At 28.0% G+C, this 23,535-nt stretch overlaps 1 protein-coding gene across 1 annotated transcript; it reads left to right on the top strand.

Moving 5' to 3' along the window:
- Positions 1 to 1,166: 1,166 nt before the first annotated feature.
- On the top strand, positions 1,167 to 4,694 carry LOC149056990 (uncharacterized). Its single transcript, XM_089223263.1, has 4 exons — positions 1,167 to 1,769; positions 2,181 to 3,333; positions 3,652 to 4,464; positions 4,558 to 4,694. The coding sequence occupies exons 1-4, from the start codon at positions 1,167 to 1,169 to the stop codon at positions 4,692 to 4,694; spliced, it is 2,706 nt and encodes a 901-aa protein (XP_089079389.1).
- The last annotated feature ends 18,841 nt before the right edge of the window (positions 4,695 to 23,535 follow it).

Genomic DNA, 23,535 nt, shown 5'->3' with positions numbered 1-23,535 from the left:
CCACTTTTGTCAGTAAAAAAAAGTATAAAGTTCATAAAAAATCAAAAACAGAATCACAGTAGTGGCGCTCTCTTTCGGCCAAAATATATACTAAATATTTTTAGTTGTTATGGTTCTATAGGTTGCAGATCCAAAGATGATGATTTGTTCTTATATAAAATGGAAACATATGGTAAACTTATTGTATGACATATAGTTACTATTGGTTACTGATAGGACAAGGTTATTATGAAAGAATATTTTATGAAAATCCACCCGAAATGTAGGAAATCTGTATGTCAAAAATACAACAGTGGCGCCATCTGTCTAGAAAAAAACAAACTAAATTATAAAAAATTTAGTTTATTGTTGCAGATTAAAATAATAATAAGTAGTGTATTATATAGTGGTTGCTATTGGTTTATCGGGCATGTTTGTATATTATAATATTACTATATAGCCAACCCGGCCACGCGTTGCTGTGGCTAAAGTTTTTGTAATATTACATTATAGTAAACAATCTAAGAGAACATCAGTCACTGGCATCAGCACACTGGCATAATTTGTACTTAGTTTTTTTACCTTTTTTTCTTACCCAAATTTTGAGTAAGTGGCCAATTCATTATCATGCCGAGAGCGCAAAGAGCACGCATTAGCAGAAGAACTGCCAATGCATCTCGAATGTATAACAGAAGGCAACAAAATAACACACCAGAACGTTCTCAAACACGTGCTCAGGAGCTTTGAGTATGAAATCAGCGTTTAATTATCAATCCGAGATTGATTATTTAAATATTAAAGCGCTTCAAATTGGACGAATGACTATATTATGTCCTAAGTGCCATGCAAAAAAATGGAAAGATGAAACCCATGGACTTTGCTGCGCTGACGGTAAAGTTGTTTTACACCAATTTGAGGATCTTCCAGACCTAATTAAAAGTTTAATTGATAATTCTCACCCTCTATCAAAACATTTCTTTGATAATTCCAGACGGTATAACACTCTGTTTCAAATGACATCGTTTGGAGCAAACGAAATAAGTGAAGGGAACTTCATGCCCTCTTTTAAAATTCAGGGTCAAGTGCATCATTTAATAGGTAGTTTATTACCCGAAATTGGAAATAATGCTAAATTTTTACAAATATATTTTATGTCAGAGTCGGATCAAATATCTATTCGAACAAATATGATTCCAAATATGAAAAGAGGTCTCATTGAATCATTGCAAACAGTTTTGCGTGAAAATAATCACCTCATACAGAGCTTTAGATCTAATCTGGAGTCGAGGTCTTTTGATGAGTTGCTAAACTTTAAGTTAATTATTCATGCTGACAGAGTTCCTCAAGATGAACACAGAGGTCAATATAATGCACCTACCATCGATGAAGTAGCTGTATTATTAGTTAATGAAGATAAAGGTCTCAGAGATATAGTTCTGCACGGTCGGAGTGGACAATTGAGTCGAGTTTCCGAATTGAATAGATCTTATGATGCACTGCAATATCCATTGATGTATACTAGAGGCGAAGACGGTTATCACATTAATATATTACAGGAAAATAACCAAAATCGAACCAAAACTGTATCCTGCATGCAATTTTATTCTTATAGGTTTATGGTTAGAGAAACAAGTCTAAATCATCTACATTATTACAAAACATTATTCAGCCAATTCGCCGTAGATATGATGGCAAAATTGATTTCTGAAAGACTACACTTTATTCGTAACCATCAAAAACAACTACGTGCGGATGATTATGTTCACCTCCGAGATGCTGTTAACAATGATGCAAATATTAATGCTAATAACGTTGGGCAACAAGTAATTCTTCCTTCCTCTTTTACTGGCTCCCCACGTTACATGCATGAAAAAAATCAGGATGCCATGACTTATGTTCGTAAATTTGGCCGTCCAGATTTATTTATTACTTTTACATGCAACCCGGAATGGCCGGAAATAAAAAATGAATTATTTCAAGATCAAAAGTCGTTTGATAGACACGATATAATCTCTAGAGTTTTTCATCTCAAACTAAAAAAGTTTATGCATGTATTAAAAAATAAATATATTTTCGGAGATGTAAATTGTTATGTTTACAGTGTTGAATGGCAAAAACGAGGTTTGCCACACTGCCACATTCTTTTGTGGTTACAAACGAAAATTCAGCCAGATGAAATTGATAAAATTATTTCTGCCGAGATACCAAACAAAGACAGAGATCCTATACTTTATGAAATAGTTTGCAAGAATATGATTCATGGCCCATGCGGCGAGTTAAATATTAGATCGCCATGTATGAATATTGGAAAATGTAGTAAGAAATACCCTCACAAATTGGTCAAGGATACTCAAACTGGAGATGATGGTTATCCGACTTACCGACGGAGATCACCAGATGATGGAGGTTATACTGCAATATTAAAAGTTCGTGGTAAAACAGAAATCGTGGTTGACAACCGTTGGGTTGTACTGTATTGTCCAGTGCTATCTAGGTGCTTTAATGCGCATATTAACGTAGAATACTGTCATACGGTTAAAGCGATAAAATACATATGTAAATATATTAATAAAGGATCAGATAGAGCTACTTTTTCTGTTAATCGTGAAAACGATGAGATTACAAATTTTTTGAATGGTCGATACATATGTACTTCTGAAGCGTTTTGGAGAATTTTCAATTTTGAAATCTATGATAGAGATCCGACAGTTCAGCACTTGGCTGTTCATCTAGAAAATGGACAGCGTGTTTTCTTTAATGATAATAATCTTCATCAAGTTATTGAAAACCCAAGAAAAACGACACTAACTGCATTTTTTGAACTGTGTTCACATGATGATTTTGCGAAAACACTGTTCTATCATGAAGTTCCTTCTTATTACACCTGGGATAATAGCAGAGGCTGGTTAAAGAGAAGACGGGGAAAAGATGTTCCAGGTTGGCCAGGAATAAAAATGGACACTGCCATTGGTAGAATTTACACGATTCACCCAAATCAAAGTGAGTGCTTCCATTTAAGATTGTTACTAAATTATGTACAAGGTCCTACTTCATTTGAAAGCTTGAAGGCCTTTGATGGAGTCATTCACGTGACTTTTAAAGCTTCCTGTTTTGCTCTTGGGCTTTTAGAAAATGACGAGCAATGGAAAAATACTCTAGCGGAGGCAACTCTTTCAGAAAGTCCTTCAAAATTAAGAGAATTATTCGCAATAATCATAGTTTTCTGCCAACCGTCTGAACCTCAATCTTTGTGGGAACAGTTCAGAAATGATTTTTGTGAAGATATTCTTCTTACAGAGCGCACTCGATTAAATGACTTGCAATTTACTTTTTCTGATGAAATATTTAATAAAGGTTTGATTGAAATAGAAGATAAAGTTGTTTTTCTGTCTGAAAAATATTTAACTGAATTTGGAATGAACTCACCTGTTCGAAATGAAAATGAATCTGATCCTTTTGAATTCTCAATTTTGCGTTCTTACGATAATAACCGATTACAAGAATTTGTAGAAATCAATTTACCAAAATTAGTAAATGATCAAAAATATGCTTTTAATGTTATTACAGAAAGCGTAATGAATCATCAAGGAAGAGTTTTTTTTTTAGATGCTCCGGGTGGTACAGGAAAAACATTCCTAATTAATTTGTTGTTGGCTCAAATTAGATCCTCAGGTAAAGTTGCATTAGCAGTAGCTTCATCTGGTATAGCAGCAACTCTCCTTAGTGGCGGCAGAACTGCTCACTCGACTTTCAAGTTACCGTTAAATGTATTATTTGATACAGAATACGTTTGTCCGATTCGTAAAAATGGCCCTCATGGAAAAATTCTTCAAAAAACCTCATTCGTTGTGTGGGATGAGTGTACAATGAGTCACAGATCACATATCGAAGCAATTGATCAAACATTAAAAGATCTTAGGTGTAATAATAAGTTTATGGGTGGCATAACATTCGTTTTCGCTGGTGATTTCCGTCAAACCTTACCAGTGATCCCTAAAGGTACTCGAGCTGATGTCGTTAATGCTTGCTTAAAATCTTCCCATATATGGAACTATGTTGAAAAACTTTATTTGCGAACAAACATGAGAGTTTATTTATGCGGAGGGGACGATATTTTTCCAGCACAGTTGTTGAAAATTGGAAATGGAACTTTAGAAAATGAAAATGGTTACATTTCTGTCAATCACACGATTGGACGGGTGGTCAATAACGTGTTAGAGTTGATTTCTACAGTTTATCCAGACATTTTTAATCTGTCCAATAAATCAGATCAGTGGTTATGTGAAAGAGCTATAATCTCTCCAAGAAATGTAACAGCAGAAGAAATTAATGATATCATCCTTCTAAAATTCGATGGACACTCACGTGAATATCTATCTATTGATACAGTTACATCAACAGATGATGCTATTCATTATCCACAAGAATTTCTCAATTCTCTTTCTCCTTCGGGATTTCCTCCTCATAAACTAAAATTAAAAATTGGTGCTCCAATTACATTATTACGTAATCTTCAACCACCGAACTTATGTAACGGTACAAGATTACAAATAAAATCGTTGCGAAATAATATTATAGAAGCCGTAATTCTTACAGGGCCAGCGAAAGGAGAAATTGCATTTATTCCAAGAATTCCCATGATTCCCTCTGACTTGCCGTTTTCTTTCAAACGGCTTCAATTCCCGGTTAAAGTTTCTTTTGCCATTACATTATAGATAATTAAAAATTTTCAAATCTTTGATTTAAAAAGAAAATTTTGTATAAATTTCTAGCTTAAAATAATTTGCGAATTTTCGTAATTTTTACGTATTTAGTCAATATTTGAACTTCAAATGCTAATAAAAAAAAATTGTGCCTACGTATTTTTATAATTTTTTAATTACTATAAGAATATCTTATGAGGAACTTTGTATTCAATTTTCAAGTATTTTGATAGGGCCAAAAAATTTTATCGACACCTCAAAAAAAAATTTTCAGACAAATTGAAAATTTCAGTCGTCTAAAAATATCTCAAAAAAAGTCAAAATATTTTTAAAATTAAATCATGTAAAGAACATGACAATCTTAATAACTGATAAAATTTTCATATATCTACGACTTATACTTTTTGAATAATAACAAATATTTAAAATCGTTTCAGGATAAATCGTTATCGTAACGCTATTTCGTAAAAATTTAAAATTCAAACGCACCTCAAATTATTCCTATCATGACGCTTCGAGATTTCTCTATAGCTACTTGAAGGAAAACTTATGGAAAACTTAGTGTTGTATTCTTAATCCTTAGTTATAAACACAACAATTTTTATGATTTTTCAGCTTCAAAATTACTTGCAAATTTTCGCATTTTCGACAGATTTCGTAAAAATTTGAACTATAAACGCTTATAAAAAAAAATTGTGCCTATGTATTCTTATAATTTTTTAATCACTATAATTATAATTTGCGAATTTTCGTGATTTTTAAGTATGTTGTCAAAATTAAAATTGAAATGCTTGAAAAAAAAAAATGTGACTATGTATTTCTTTAATTTTGCAACTGCTAATGTAAAAATATGTTAGTAGCCTTGTATTAAATTTTCAAAGCTTAGAATTAAAAAGAAAAACTTTTATGAATTTCTATCTCACATAATTTGAACATTGCCCTAATTTTTATGTATTTAGTCAAAATTTGAACTGTAAATGCTTATGAAAAAAATTTGTGTCAATATATTTCTAATATTTTTCAACTGCTATTGTTAAAATATGTTAGGAGCCTTGTATTAAATTTTCAAATCTTAGATATAAAAGGAAAATACTTTAAGAATTTCAAGTTTAAAATAATTTGCGAATTTTCGTGATTTTTAAGTATTTTGTCGAAATTCAAACTTTGAATGCTTTAAAACAAAAATTATGCATATATATTTCTTTAATTTTTCAACTGCTATTATAAAAATATGATAGGAGCCTTGTATTAAATTTTCAAATCTTAGATTTAAAAAGAAAATTTTTTATGAATTTCTATCTAAGGTAATTTGAAATTTGCCGTAATTTTTACGTATGAAGTCAATATTTGAACTTCAAATGCTAATAAAAAAAAATCGTGCATATGTATTTTTATAATTTTTTGATCACTATAAGAATAACTTATGAGGAACTTTGTATTCAATTTTCAAGTATTTTGATAGGGCCAAAATAATTTTATCGACATCTCAAAAAAAAATTTTCAGACAAATTGAAAATTTCAGTCGTCTATAAATATCTCAAAAAAGTCAAAATATTTTGAAAATTAAATCATGTAAATAAAATGCCAATCTAAATAACTGATAAAATTTTCACGTATCTACGACTTATACTTTTTGAATAATAACAAATATTTAAAATCGTTTCAGGATAAATCGTTATCGTAACGCTATTTCGTAAAAATTTAAAATTCAAACGCACCTCAAATTATTCCTATAATGACGCTTCGAGATTTCTCTATAGCTACTTGAAGGAAAACTTAGTGTTATATTTTTCATCCTTATTTATAAACGCAAAAATTTTTATGATTTTTCAACTTCAAAATTACTTGCAAATTATCGCATTTTCGACAGATTTCGTAAAAATTTGAACTATAAACGCTTATAAAAAAAAATTGTGCCTATGTATTCTTATAATTTTTTAATCACTATAAGACTAACTTATGACAAACTCTGTATTAAATTTTCAAATACCTATTTTAATAGGGCTAAAAAAATGTTATCGACACTTCAAAAAAAAAATTTCTGAAAAATTGAAAATTTCAGTGGTCTATAAATAACTCAAAAAAAATCAAAAAATTTTGAAAATTAAACTGTATATAGATAACATTAACATAAACATTTGGTGAAAATATTTCAAGTATTTACAGTGATGAGTTTTTGAATTATAACCATATAAAAATATCGATTTGGTCGAAAACTGGTTTTGCGTAAAAATTCCCGTTTTTCTGTCATTTTTAACTTTTTTTTAATATAAGTCACTACTTTCAATGAAATAATTGTAGTTTACTGATTGTTTTCATTAGACATTGAAAAAGCTTAAGCTATAATGATTTCTTCATCAATACGATTAATGCGATGATCGTAATTTTCAGATGTTATAGTTGTATTTTGCTTACCAACAATTATATTTTTACTCAAATTTTGTTGATAGAAATTTTGTGGATAAGTTGGATATGTCATTTCAGAATATGATGATAAACTAGAAGAAGGCCTGCTTTGATATGTATGGTTCGAAAAATCTGTTGATGGTGTATAAAATCTTTGTGCATTTAATGATGTATTTGAATGAGAAGAGAAGGAGTTCATATTACGTAATTTTTCGATGTACATACCTCTCGTTCATTTTCTGGCAATTTCCTTATTTTTTTCGCTAACATTTTACCAAACAGATCATATTCATCATCATCTTCTTTGTCACTAGTTCTTTTGGTAATTGCATTTTTTAACATATCAAATGCATCCTTCATTTGGTTTGCTGCCTCTTGAAGCTCAGGTGGAGCACCACGACGTGAAGTCGTTGGGTTTGGTTGTTCAGGAACTAGTGTACTTGTATTAATCGTATCCTCTGTTATTATATTTTCTATTATATTCGCTCTATCCTCAGTTACCACACTTTGATTTTCTTCATCGTTTTCAGAGCCGATTTGCACGCTTTGACTTTGTTCGTCAGGTACATAAGACTAAACAAATCAAAAACAATTATATTATATTCTGAATGTAGCGATAAATTTATTGATTTTATAATGAAGTGTTTATTTTGTGTGTCTATCTACACGGTTTAGGGAAATACAAATGTTTTGATTTTTCATTTTCCAATGACTGTACAGCCTTGTGGTATCCAATTGTCCCCTGTTTATATAATTTTTTACAGATGCCGTCTACAAAAGAAGAATGGCTAAACGTGGAAAAAGGATTCCGTGGAAACTTTCCACATGCCATTGGAGCCATGCACGGAAAGCACATTGTAATTCAATGCCCTGTTCATACAGGATCGGATTATTTCAATCATAAAAGATCATTCAGCATTGTACTTTTAGGTATAGTAGACAGTAATTATCAGTTTATTTTCGCTGACATCGGGAGCCAAGGAAGGATTAGTGATAGAGGCGTATTACGGAATAGTGTATTATGGCAAAGAATTTCGGAAAATACTTTGAATATACCAACACCGTGTCCTTTGCTTGGGTCAGGCGAGCCCTTGCCTTATGTTTTTTTATGTGACGGTGCTTTTGCGCTAAGTACGCACATCATGAAGCCTTATCCGGGAAATCATGAATTTGGATCTGATAAACGATTATTTAATGAAAAATTATCTAGTTCACGTGTGTTAGTTGAAAACACTTTTGGGATATTGACATCAACATTTCGAGTATTTAGAAAACCTATTGGCTTAACCCCAGAAAAAGTGTCACTTTTGACTATGACATGCATATTACTACACAAATTTATCAGAAAAAGTAATTCTATTCATATTTATGCACCACCAGGGACATTCGATACGTATGATGACAACGGTACTTTGATTCAAGAGGGATCATGGCGACAGGACGTACAGGATTCTTGCGCAATTAGGTCTTTAGAAGTAGTACCTCGTCGACCAACAACAAATGCTATTAAGATTCGAGAAGCATTTACTGCATACTTTTACAATAATATGTAATATAAAATACCTAATTCGTTTATTATAATATAAATAAATATAATTTATTTGTAATTAATAATATATTTTATAATTTATTTATTTTTTATAACTATTGAGTTACAGTCGTTTCTGCACGAAGAATTGTAAGCAAATTTTTTTTTTTTTTTTAACAAAAAGCTGTATGTAGAATTTTTATTCAAATATTATTGTTTAATGTGATCGGGCGGTAAATATAAAAAATGGTTAATGAAAACGGATTGAAATTTTTCTAGTGGTATAAATGGTTAATATATTTTTATTAAAAATAAATACAGATAAAAAAGAAATGCTGAGTAATTTATGGTTGATAAAGAATTTTATAAGACTTCTGAGTATATGACTATTTTTGTTTTATCTCCTGTTAAAATTAAAATCATAAGATGATTCGGGTCCCCAGTTTGAGAAAATCCCACGTGTGAAAAGCACTCGAAGATCTACGCCAACGTACTTAAATGTTTGACCTTGAGCTTTGTTTATCGTAATCGCAAAAGAAACTTTAACCGGGAATTGAAGCCGTTTGAAAGAAAACGGCAAGTCAGAGGGAATAATGGGAATTCTTGGAATAAATGCAATTTCTCCTTTTGTTGGTTCCTGTAAGAATTACGATCCTATAATATTATTTCGCAACGATTTTATTTGTAATCTTGTACCATTACATAAGTTCGGTGGTTGAAGATTACGTAATAATGTAATTAGAGCACCGATTTTTAATTTTAGCTTATAAGGAGGAAATCCCAAAGGAGAAAGAGAATTGAGAAATTCTTGTGGATAACGAATAGCATCATCTGTTGATGTTATTGTATCAATAGATAGATATTCACGCTAGTATCCATCGAATTTTAAAAGGATGATATCATTGATTTCTCTTGCTGTTACATTTCTATTTCTCGGCGAGATAAAAGCTCTTTCACATAACCACTGATAATATTTATTGAACAGATTAAAAATTTCAGGATAAACTGTAGAAATTTACACTTCCACGGTATTGATCACCCGTCCAATCGTGTGATTGACAGAAATGTAACCATTTTCATTTTCTAAAGTTTCATTTCCAATTTTCAACAACTGTGCTGGAAAAATATCGTCCCCTCTGCATAAATAAACTCTCATGTTTGTTAACAAATAAAGTTTTTCAACATTGTTCCATATAGGGGAAGATTTTAAGAAAGCATTAACGACATCAGCTCAAATGCCTTTAGGGATCACTGGTAAGGTTTGACGGAAATCACCAGTGAAAACAAATGTAATGCCACCCATAATGTTATTATTACACTTAAGATTTTTTAATGTTCGATCAATTGCTTCGATATGTAATCTGTGACTCATTGTACACTCATCCCACACAACAAATGAGGGTTCTTGTAGAATTTTTCCAAGAGGGCCATTTTTACGAATCGGACAAACGTATTCTGTATCAAATAATACATTTAACGGTAACTTGAAAGTCGAGTGAGCAGTTCTGCCGCCACTAAGGAGAGTTGCTGCTATACCAGATGAAGCAAATGCTAATGCAACTTTACCTGAGGATCTAATTTGAGCCAACAACAATTAATTAGGAATGTTTTTCCTGTACCACCCAGAGCATCTGAAAATAATACTCTTCCTTGATGATTCATTCACTTTCTGTAATAGCATTAAAAGTATAAAAAATCATCTACTAATTTTAGTAAATTGATTTCTACAAATTCTTGTAATCAGTTATCATCGTAAGAACGCAAAATTGAGAATTACAAAGAATCAGATGCATTTTCATTTCGAACAGGTGAGTTCATTCCAAATTCAGTTAAATATTTTTAAAACAGACAAACAACTTTATCTTCTATTTCATTCAAACCTCTATTAAATATTTCATCAGAAAAAGTGAAATGAAAGTCATTTAATCGAGTGCGCTCTGTATGAAGAATATCTTCACAAAAATCATTTCTGAACTTTTCCCACAAATATTGAGGTTAGGTTTATATTGTACAATGTAAACATTAAATTAGGTGCTAGACAACATTATGAGTATTAAGTACAATGTGGATTATTTATAAAGGTATATAACGTTAAAATATAGAGGTACAGCATTGGAAGTGAGGGAAAGATGAAGAGAAAAAAAAAAAAAAAAAAAACAAAAAAAAAAATACAAAGTTAAAATAGATACAGATACAAATACAAATACAAATACAAATGTCAGATAAGGTTATACAATTTGGTTATTTTAAGATACATTATGATTTTGACAGTATATTCATGATCGGGTCCAAGTGCTTCATATAGATGCTCAGGTTTGCTTAAGGCTGTTCTGGTGTCTGCGTAGTTTCCACAGTATAGGAGGAAATGTTTGACAATTAAAGCTACCCACAAGTTGTGCATAGGTCAGGGTCTTCTCGTCTCATGAGGCGACGATGTGTAAGCCAGGTATGTCCAATTCTTAGTCTATAGATTACTACTTCATGACGTCTTTTGGTAAAGTAAGTTGGCCAAGGGTTAATGGAGAATAAACCTTTCTATATACCTACTACCATTTATATACTCAACATTTTCATACACTTTTATACATTAACTACTATATTATTTCTTTAAGTAGATAATATATATATATATATATATATACACAACTTCACAATAAGCTTTATACGATGGTCACAATAGATCCAAAGGAGACGTGACAGGGCCTTATAGTAAAATTCTTACATAAATACCCCAAAACTTGTGTAACAACTCACAATACTGTCACTGCTCGAGTTGCGTCCATCGTTGTTCTGCTAGCTGTCCTGACTGCTATAGTTGCATGCTACGTAGATTCTCTTTTTCCCCAGAGTTGCTGGAAGGTGATCAGACCTCCAAACGTGACTCTTGGGTGAGTTGCCTCCGTGAAGTTGAAAAGCAAAACATATTCAGCTTCCCGTTGAAAGAAAATTACTGCTGACTGTGCAAAATTTGTAGCGTCCCACCATACAGGCGGAAGAACGACTGGTGTTGAGTGAAAAAAGTATAACAACTTTACTTGTGATTAATTATTATATATTTCTTTGATTGTGATGTGAATAAAAAACTATTAATGAACAAGAATGATTTAAACAGAAATATTCTAAGTCAAAATTATTAATTTGGAATGGTGTCTGGTGTGAAGGTGCTTACTCTGACTCTGGTTGCTCACGTCTGATTTTGGTCTAATCGAGGATCTCCAATATAGTCCTACACTCTGTGTTTCCGCTCCTATCGATAAGATAAGTATATGTCCATGGTCTAATTGTGCAAATGCATAAGTGCGTATAACTAGGATACCGTAGCATCCCACGCTCGTAACGCCGTTCGGTTCCATCCTGCTATTCGTGACACACGCGTAATCTCAATAAACTCGATGCCCTTATTAGGTATCTAAATGATATCCTGCCAAAACGAAAATTACGTACAATGAGTTTCTCTTAATTTGATATTCTACTCGCAATGGCGATCGAGGTTTGAAAGAATTTGAACGGTGGTGAAATCATATCAAGTTTCATATTAGTTATCAAGATTTTTGATCAAGTAAAACGCATTTATAGATGGATAATTACATCATTATAATTTCAAGAACATCTCATAATAAAAATTTGGTATAGGTTAGAATATTTTTAAATGTTTTAACGAAGAAAGTTGACGACTGAAAAACAACATAATAATATAATATCAACTGTTTAAATAATAAGTAGGTATTACAAATTAAATATGCCGCTTTGTGTCCGTTGTTACATTTAATACAGATGTACAATCGACATTGTAGACGTGGCCTAGGAGAATATATGGTATAGAAAAATAATGTTTTCGAAAAAATTAATTTTTATCGAAACGTTGAATATCATCTAAATAATTTAAATTTTCATAAATATGTTTATGTTAGTATTTCTATACAATATACATTGAATACATGGTTTCGATAATATTACTCTTTTGAGACTAACTTTAAATTTCCTCTTAAATTGTATGAATTCAAATAATCAATTTAAAAAAATAGAAAAACATCGTATATTAACATAATAATATATATAATGCCGATATGTTTTATAAGTTTTCATTTTTTTTACCAAGCAAAAAATTATTCACCGAAAATTCTGTAATTTTAACTTCAAGTAGTAATCATCGGGAAATTGTTGGTATTTATTCGATAATTTATCATCGAATACTATTTTTAGCGATGAAATAGTTTTAATTTCTTTGTTTTTTAAGTAAATCGTATTAGATTAGTTTTTATTAGCTTCTACCAAAAGTTAATACAGCTCGAAAAATAATCGAATAACATGAATATTAAGGTGGAATATAGATTTGAATAAGTACCTAATACTAAGAAACTTGTAAATTAATATTGTTTTTTTATATGATTTGGAACAAAATGAATACACTGTAATTCAATGAATAATATACGGATTGTGGAACCACTTTTCGAAATAAATTTAAAATTTTTTTTCAAATTCAAATAAAAAATTGCAGATTTTGGCGGTATTAACGGATTTTGTAAAATAATACAAATTCAAAATCATAAATAAAATTTAAAAAAAAAATCGTCACGTTTTCTCGATTTTTTATAAAGTACTTAACAAGTGGGTTACTGTAATGGATGATATTAAATTTTAATTCAATGATATAATATCATTGTATACGAAACACGATTCTGAGTTGAGACGGATTGTCAGTCTAGGATAATAATATATGTTATATCATGTTGATAAAATTGTTGTTATTTCGAAGAAAAAAAAATAAAGACACTTATAACTAAAATAAATTCCAAATTAATGAAATCAGATTCATTACGAACCTAACAACCCACCTCAATCAGTCATTCAAAGTGGTTGTATACAATTTATTATAAGGTATGAATATTGATATAAGTCAGTAACGACATTTACTGTTAATATTATAGAATATAAAGTTTACGCTAGATATTAGTACCGTCGAATAATATTTTTGAATTAAAACTATAACTAAAATTGTTATTCTTGATTGTTCAATATATTAGGTAATTTCATCTATTTTTGAACTTAAAATAACTATACAAAATGAAAAATGTTGTATCTACGGCTTTTAAATTTTCTTTTGCAGCAGAATTTTCCAACTTCTATTATATAAGCTTATGGGAAACGTAGCGTTAAGTTTTCAAGTTTCTTGACCCATTTAATAATAATTTATTGACATTTAAAAAAGAAAAAAATACTGAATAAACGAAAAATTTCAAATGTCTATAAATAGCATAAAAATATTTTAAATATTTTAATAATTTATTCAATCAGAGGAATTAATAAAATAAACTAATGGTGTAAATTTCATGTTAATCAAGTTATTCGTTATCGAATAACATTTAAATAAGAATATCGGTACACGAGAAATTGATAGTAATTCAAATGGTCTTAAACAGATAAACATTTAATTTGACTTTTCGGCAGGAAACTTTTTATTTGATAAAAGTACACAAACTCATGAAAAATCTTGTATTTAATTTTCAAATCTTAGATTTGAAAACATAAATTTTTATAAATTTCCAACTCAAATTAAATTGCAAATGTTGGTGAGTTTTACCTATTTTGTCAAATTTCAAAATTCAAATGCTTATTAAAAAAAATGTTTAGTATGTATTTTTATATTTTTTAACCGTCACTTGACAATTGAAAAAATCAAGATTACAACTTAATTTCTTTTCTGTCTTTCCCGATGCTTTTGAAAACGTCTGGGAATGAAAAAAATTGAAATCGCCCTTGCACCAACTAGATTCACTCTATAACCGGGAAAGCTACTGAAGTTTAAAATCAAAGAATTATTATTTCGACAACTTATCGTGTAAGAGGACACAAAAAATAAATGAATATACAAAAAATCATTTCATTGTAAAATCGCTCCCTCAGAATCTAAAATCGATGGTATAGCTAGGTTAGAATATTTTTATTCGAAACCGTTTTAATACCATTTTATATTTGAATAAATATTACTGTGAAACTTGTAAATTGATATTGTAATTTTTATGGTTTTGAATAAAATTAATACACTCGCTACATCAATAAATAATATTATATGTTTTATGGGACCTCTTATTGTTGAATAAATTTAACTACAAGCGACGGTCACTTGCCTCTATTCGTTGGCAGAACTGTACCACACAAATTTAAAAATGTTCAATAATAAATTTAATTTAATTTATTTGGATAGCTGTGAGTGTTAAAAAACGATTAAGGTCTAATTGAATAATTATTTTGAATTCTAAATAATCTGAGATCATATTTTCGGGAAAGGGTAGATAAATATTTCAATGGAAAACCGATGCTACGTTGTTTGGCATACCTATTGTGGTTGGTAACGATTTGTTACGAAACATAAATTTAATGCTGAACGAAAAAGATTACACTCAGGTAAACTAAAATATTTAAAACCGAAAAATAAATTAGATTATAAGTATTATAAGTAAAAGGACGTTTTTGTTTAACGTTGAGTTTGTGTAGTTTGTATACCAATACAAAAAATGATGCCTATACTTAACATCATTACTTCGCCAAATTTGTGAGAATTATAAATTCATCCTAATATTTTGATTTTCTATTATAAGCACTGCATGAACTATTATTAAGTTATCAAGATTTTTGATCAAGTAAAACGCATTTATAGATGGATAATTACATCATTATAATTTCAAGAACATCTCATAATAAAAATTTTGTATAGGTTAGAATATTTTTAAATGTTTTAACGAAGAAACTCGACGACTGAAAAACAACATAGTAATAATATAATATCAACTGTTTAAATAATAAGTAGGTATTACAAATTAAATATGCCGCTTTGTGTCCGTTGTTACATTTAATACAGATGTACAATCGACATTGTAGACGTGGCCTAGGAGAATATATGGTATAGAAAAATAATGTTTTCGAAAAAATTAATTTTTATCGAAACGTTGAATATCATCTAAATAATTTAAATTTTCATAAATATGTTTATGTTAGTATTTCTATACAATATATATTGAATACATGGTCTCGATAATATTACTCTTTTGAGACTAACTTTAAATTTCCTCTTAAATTGTATGAATTCAAATAATCAATTTAAAAAAATAGAAAAACATCGTAAATTAACATAATAATATATATAATGCCGATATGTTTTATAAGTTTTCATTATTTTTACCAAGCAAAAAATTATTCACCGAAAATTCTGTAATTTTAACTTCAAGTAGTAATCATCGGGAAATTGTTGGTATTTATTCGATAATTTATCATCGAATACTATTTTTAGCGATGAAATAGTTTTAATTTCTTTGTTTTTTAAGTAAATCGTATTAGATTAGTTTTTATTAGCTTCTACCAAAAGTTAATACAGCTCGAAAAATAATCGAATAACATGAAAATTAAGGTGGAATATAGATTTGAATAAGTACCTAATACTAAGAAACTTGTAAATTAATATTGTTTTTTTATATGATTTGGAACAAAATGAATACACTGTACTTCAATGAATAATATACGGATTGTGGAACCACTTTTCGAAATAAATTTAAAATTTTTTTTCAAATTCAAATAAAAAATTGCAGATTTTGGCGGTATTAACGGATTTTGTAAAATAATACAAATTCAAAATCATAAATAAAATTTAAAAAAAAAATAGTCACGTTTTCTCGATTTTTTATAAAGTACTTAACAAGTGGGTTACTGTAATGGATGATATTAAATTTTAATTCAATGATATAATATCATTGTATACGAAACACGATTCTGAGTTGAGACGGATTGTCAGTCTAGGATAATAATATATGTTATATCATGTTGATAAAATTGTTGTTATTTCGAAGAAAAAAAAATAAAGACACTTATAACTAAAATAAATTCCAAATTAATGAAATCAGATTCATTACGAACCTAACAACCCACCTCAATCAGTCATTCAAAGTGGTTGTATACAATTTATTATAAGGTATGAATATTGATATAAGTCAGTAACGACATTTACTGTTAATATTATAGAATATAAAGTTTACGCTAGATATTAGTACCGTCGAATAATATTTTTGAATTAAAACTATAACTAAAATTGTTATTCTTGATTGTTCAATATATTAGGTAATTTCATCTATTTTTGAACTTAAAATAACTATACAAAATGAAAAATGTTGTATCTACGGCTTTTAAATTTTCTTTTGCAGCAGAATTTTCCAACTTCTATTATATAAGCTTATGGGAAACGTAGCGTTAAGTTTTCAAGTTTCTTGACCCATTTAATAATAATTTATTGACATTTAAAAAAGAAAAAAATACTGAATAAACGAAAAATTTCAAATGTCTATAAATAGCATAAAAATATTTTAAATATTTTAATAATTTATTCAATCAGAGGAATTAATAAAATAAACTAATGGTGTAAATTTCATGTTAATCAAGTTATTCGTTATCGAATAACATTTAAATAAGAATATCGGTACACGAGAAATTGATAGTAATTCAAATGGTCTTAAACAGATAAACATTTAATTTGACTTTTCGGCAGGAAACTTTTTATTTGATAAAAGTACACAAACTCATGAAAAATCTTGTATTTAATTTTCAAATCTTAGATTTGAAAACATAAATTTTTATAAATTTCCAACTCAAATTAAATTGCAAATGTTGGTGAGTTTTACCTATTTTGTCAAATTTCAAAATTCAAATGCTTATTAAAAAAAATGTTTAGTATGTATTTTTATATTTTTTAACCGTCACTTGACAATTGAAAAAATCAAGATTACAACTTAATTTCTTTTCTGTCTTTCCCGATGCTTTTGAAAACGTCTGGGAATGAAAAAAATTGAAATCGCCCTTGCACCAACTAGATTCACTCTATAACCGGGAAAGCTACTGAAGTTTAAAATCAAAGAATTATTATTTCGACAACTTATCGTGTAAGAGGACACAAAAAATAAATGAATATACAAAAAATCATTTCATTGTAAAATCGCTCCCTCAGAATCTAAAATCGATGGTATAGCTAGGTTAGAATATTTTTATTCGAAACCGTTTTAATACCATTTTATATTTGAATAAATATTACTGTGAAACTTGTAAATTGATATTGTAATTTTTATGGTTTTGAATAAAATTAATACACTCGCTACATCAATAAATAATATTATATGTTTTATGGGACCTCTTATTGTTGAATAAATTTAACTACAAGCGACGGTCACTTGCCTCTATTCGTTGGCAGAACTGTACCACACAAATTTAAAAATGTTCAATAATAAATTTAATTTAATTTATTTGGATAGCTGTGAGTGTTAAAAAACGATTAAGGTCTAATTGAATAATTATTTTGAATTCTAAATAATCTGAGATCATATTTTCGGGAAAGGGTAGATAAATATTTCAATGGAAAACCGATGCTACGTTGTTTGGCATACCTATTGTGGTTGGTAACGATTTGTTACGAAACATAAATTTAATGCTGAACGAAAAAGATTACACTCAGGTAAACTAAAATATTTAAAACCGAAAAATAAATTAGATTATAAGTATTATAAGTAAAAGGACGTTTTTGTTTAACGTTGAGTTTGTGTAGTTTGTATACCAATACAAAAAATGATGCCTATACTTAACATCATTACTTCGCCAAATTTGTGAGAATTATAAATTCATCCTAATATTTTGATTTTCTATTATAAGCACTGCATGAACTATTATTAAGTTATCAAGATTTTTGATCAAGTAAAACGCATTTATAGATGGATAATTACATCATTATAATTTCAAGAACATCTCATAATAAAAATTTTGTATAGGTTAGAATATTTTTAAATGTTTTAACGAAGAAACTCGACGACTGAAAAACAACATAGTAATAATATAATATCAACTGTTTAAATAATAAGTAGGTATTACAAATTAAATATGCCGCTTTGTGTCCGTTGTTACATTTAATACAGATGTACAATCGACATTGTAGACGTGGCCTAGGAGAATATATGGTATAGAAAAATAATGTTTTCGAAAAAATTAATTTTTATCGAAACGTTGAATATCATCTAAATAATTTAAATTTTCATAAATATGTTTATGTTAGTATTTCTATACAATATATATTGAATACATGGTCTCGATAATATTACTCTTTTGAGACTAACTTTAAATTTCCTCTTAAATTGTATGAATTCAAATAATCAATTTAAAAAAATAGAAAAACATCGTAAATTAACATAATAATATATATAATGCCGATATGTTTTATAAGTTTTCATTATTTTTACCAAGCAAAAAATTATTCACCGAAAATTCTGTAATTTTAACTTCAAGTAGTAATCATCGGGAAATTGTTGGTATTTATTCGATAATTTATCATCGAATACTATTTTTAGCGATGAAATAGTTTTAATTTCTTTGTTTTTTAAGTAAATCGTATTAGATTAGTTTTTATTAGCTTCTACCAAAAGTTAATACAGCTCGAAAAATAATCGAATAACATGAAAATTAAGGTGGAATATAGATTTGAATAAGTACCTAATACTAAGAAACTTGTAAATTAATATTGTTTTTTTATATGATTTGGAACAAAATGAATACACTGTACTTCAATGAATAATATACGGATTGTGGAACCACTTTTCGAAATAAATTTAAAATTTTTTTTCAAATTCAAATAAAAAATTGCAGATTTTGGCGGTATTAACGGATTTTGTAAAATAATACAAATTCAAAATCATAAATAAAATTTAAAAAAAAAATAGTCACGTTTTCTCGATTTTTTATAAAGTACTTAACAAGTGGGTTACTGTAATGGATGATATTAAATTTTAATTCAATGATATAATATCATTGTATACGAAACACGATTCTGAGTTGAGACGGATTGTCAGTCTAGGATAATAATATATGTTATATCATGTTGATAAAATTGTTGTTATTTCGAAGAAAAAAAAATAAAGACACTTATAACTAAAATAAATTCCAAATTAATGAAATCAGATTCATTACGAACCTAACAACCCACCTCAATCAGTCATTCAAAGTGGTTGTATACAATTTATTATAAGGTATGAATATTGATATAAGTCAGTAACGACATTTACTGTTAATATTATAGAATATAAAGTTTACGCTAGATATTAGTACCGTCGAATAATATTTTTGAATTAAAACTATAACTAAAATTGTTATTCTTGATTGTTCAATATATTAGGTAATTTCATCTATTTTTGAACTTAAAATAACTATACAAAATGAAAAATGTTGTATCTACGGCTTTTAAATTTTCTTTTGCAGCAGAATTTTCCAACTTCTATTATATAAGCTTATGGGAAACGTAGCGTTAAGTTTTCAAGTTTCTTGACCCATTTAATAATAATTTATTGACATTTAAAAAAGAAAAAAATACTGAATAAACGAAAAATTTCAAATGTCTATAAATAGCATAAAAATATTTTAAATATTTTAATAATTTATTCAATCAGAGGAATTAATAAAATAAACTTATGGTGTAAATTTCATGTTAATCCAGTTATTCGTTATCGAATAACATTTAAATAAGAATATCGGTACACGAGAAATTGATAGTAATTCAAATGGTCTTAAACAGATAAACATTTAATTTGACTTTTCGGTAGGAAACTTTTTATTTGATAAAAGTACACAAACTCATGAAAAATCTTGTATTTAATTTTCAAATCTTAGATTTGAAAACATAAATTTTTATAAATTTCCAACTCAAATTAAATTGCAAATGTTGGTGAGTTTTACCTATTTTGTCAAATTTCAAAATTCAAATGCTTATTAAAAAAAATGTTTAGTATGTATTTTTATATTTTTTAACCGTCACTTGACAATTGAAAAAATCAAGATTACAACTTAATTTCTTTTCTGTCTTTCCCGATGCTTTTGAAAACGTCTGGGAATGAAAAAAATTGAAATCGCCCTTGCACCAACTAGATTCACTCTATAACCGGGAAAGCTACTGAAGTTTAAAATCAAAGAATTATTATTTCGACAACTTATCGTGTAAGAGGACACAAAAAATAAATGAATATACAAAAAATCATTTCATTGTAAAATCGCTCCCTCAGAATCTAAAATCGATGGTATAGCTAGGTTAGAATATTTTTATTCGAAACCGTTTTAATACCATTTTATATTTGAATAAATATTACTGTGAAACTTGTAAATTGATATTGTAATTTTTATGGTTTTGAATAAAATTAATACACTCGCTACATCAATAAATAATATTATATGTTTTATGGGACCTCTTATTGTTGAATAAATTTAACTACAAGCGACGGTCACTTGCCTCTATTCGTTGGCAGAACTGTACCACACAAATTTAAAAATGTTCAATAATAAATTTAATTTAATTTATTTGGATAGCTGTGAGTGTTAAAAAACGATTAAGGTCTAATTGAATAATTATTTTGAATTCTAAATAATCTGAGATCATATTTTCGGGAAAGGGTAGATAAATATTTCAATGGAAAACCGATGCTACGTTGTTTGGCATACCTATTGTGGTTGGTAACGATTTGTTACGAAACATAAATTTAATGCTGAACGAAAAAGATTACACTCAGGTAAACTAAAATATTTAAAACCGAAAAATAAATTAGATTATAAGTATTATAAGTAAAAGGACGTTTTTGTTTAACGTTGAGTTTGTGTAGTTTGTATACCAATACAAAAAATGATGCCTATACTAAACATCATTACTTCGCCAAATTTGTGAGAATTATAAATTCATCCTAATATTTTGATTTTCTATTATAAGCACTGCATGAACTATTATTAAGTTATCAAGATTTTTGATCAAGTAAAACGCATTTATAGATGGATAATTACATCATTATAATTTCAAGAACATCTCATAATAAAAATTTTGTATAGGTTAGAATATTTTTAAATGTTTTAACGAAGAAACTCGACGACTGAAAAACAACATAGTAATAATATAATATCAACTGTTTAAATAATAAGTAGGTATTACAAATTAAATATGCCGCTTTGTGTCCGTTGTTACATTTAATACAGATGTACAATCGACATTGTAGACGTGGCCTAGGAGAATATATGGTATAGAAAAATAATGTTTTCGAAAAAATTAATTTTTATCGAAACGTTGAATATCATCTAAATAATTTAAATTTTCATAAATATGTTTATGTTAGTATTTCTATACAATATACATTGAATACATGGTCTCGATAATATTACTCTTTTGAGACTAACTTTAAATTTCCTCTTAAATTGTATGAATTCAAATAATCAATTTAAAAAAATAGAAAAACATCGTAAATTAACATAATAATATATATAATGCCGATATGTTTTATAAGTTTTCATTATTTTTACCAAGCAAAAAATTATTCACCGAAAATTCTGTAATTTTAACTTCAAGTAGTAATCATCGGGAAATTGTTGGTATTTATTCGATAATTTATCATCGAATACTATTTTTAGCGATGAAATAGTTTTAATTTCTTTGTTTTTTAAGTAAATCGTATTAGATTAGTTTTTATTAGCTTCTACCAAAAGTTAATACAGCTCGAAAAATAATCGAATAACATGAAAATTAAGGTGGAATATAGATTTGAATAAGTACCTAATACTAAGAAACTTGTAAATTAATATTGTTTTTTTATATGATTTGGAACAAAATGAATACACTGTACTTCAATGAATAATATACGGATTGTGGAACCACATTTCGAAATAAATTTAAAATTTTTTTTCAAATTCAAATAAAAAATTGCAGATTTTGGCGGTATTAACGGATTTTGTAAAATAATACAAATTCAAAATCATAAATAAAATTTTAAAAAAAAATCGTCACGTTTTCTCGATTTTTTATAAAGTACTTAACAAGTGGGTTACTGTAATGGATGATATTAAATTTTAATTCAATGATATAATATCATTGTATACGAAACACGATTCTGAGTTGAGACGGATTGTCAGTCTAGGATAATAATATATGTTATATCATGTTGATAAAATTGTTGTTATTTCGAAGAAAAAAAAATAAAGACACTTATAACTAAAATAAATTCCAAATTAATGAAATCAGATTCATTACGAACCTAACAACCCACCTCAATCAGTCATTCAAAGTGGTTGTATACAATTTATTATAAGGTATGAATATTGATATAAGTCAGTAACGACATTTACTGTTAATATTATAGAATATAAAGTTTACGCTAGATATTAGTACCGTCGAATAATATTTTTGAATTAAAACTATAACTAAAATTGTTATTCTTGATTGTTCAATATATTAGGTAATTTCATCTATTTTTGAACTTAAAATAACTATACAAAATGAAAAATGTTGTATCTACGGCTTTTAAATTTTCTTTTGCAGCAGAATTTTCCAACTTCTATTATATAAGCTTATGGGAAACGTAGCGTTAAGTTTTCAAGTTTCTTGACCCATTTAATAATAATTTATTGACATTTAAAAAAGAAAAAAATACTGAATAAACGAAAAATTTCAAATGTCTATAAATAGCATAAAAATATTTTAAATATTTTAATAATTTATTCAATCAGAGGAATTAATAAAATAAACTTATGGTGTAAATTTCATGTTAATCCAGTTATTCGTTATCGAATAACATTTAAATAAGAATATCGGTACACGAGAAATTGATAGTAATTCAAATGGTCTTAAACAGATAAACATTTAATTTGACTTTTCGGTAGGAAACTTTTTATTTGATAAAAGTACACAAACTCATGAAAAATCTTGTATTTAATTTTCAAATCTTAGATTTGAAAACATAAATTTTTATAAATTTCCAACTCAAATTAAATTGCAAATGTTGGTGAGTTTTACCTATTTTGTCAAATTTCAAAATTCAAATGCTTATTAAAAAAAATGTTTAGTATGTATTTTTATATTTTTTAACCGTCACTTGA

The sequence above is a fragment of the Diuraphis noxia genome, unplaced genomic scaffold (assembly GCF_037042655.1).
Source record: "Diuraphis noxia isolate RWA-SAM2 unplaced genomic scaffold, SU_Dnox_SAM2 contig0003, whole genome shotgun sequence".
NCBI lineage: Eukaryota > Metazoa > Arthropoda > Insecta > Hemiptera > Aphididae > Diuraphis > Diuraphis noxia.
This window is presented reverse-complemented; position numbering and strand designations above follow the sequence as displayed.

Excerpts from the sequence above, each read along its gene's own strand:
- LOC149056990 (XM_089223263.1), top strand. The coding sequence starts at position 1,167 with ATGATTCCAAATATGAAAAGAGGTCTCATTGAATCATTGCAAACAGTT. Across the intron at positions 1,770-2,180 it reads GAGATGCTGTTAACAATGAT|ATACCAAACAAAGACAGAGA; the intron begins GCAAATATTAAT and ends ATTTCTGCCGAG. Across the intron at positions 3,334-3,651 it reads TGATGAAATATTTAATAAAG|GTAAAGTTGCATTAGCAGTA; the intron begins GTTTGATTGAAA and ends TTAGATCCTCAG.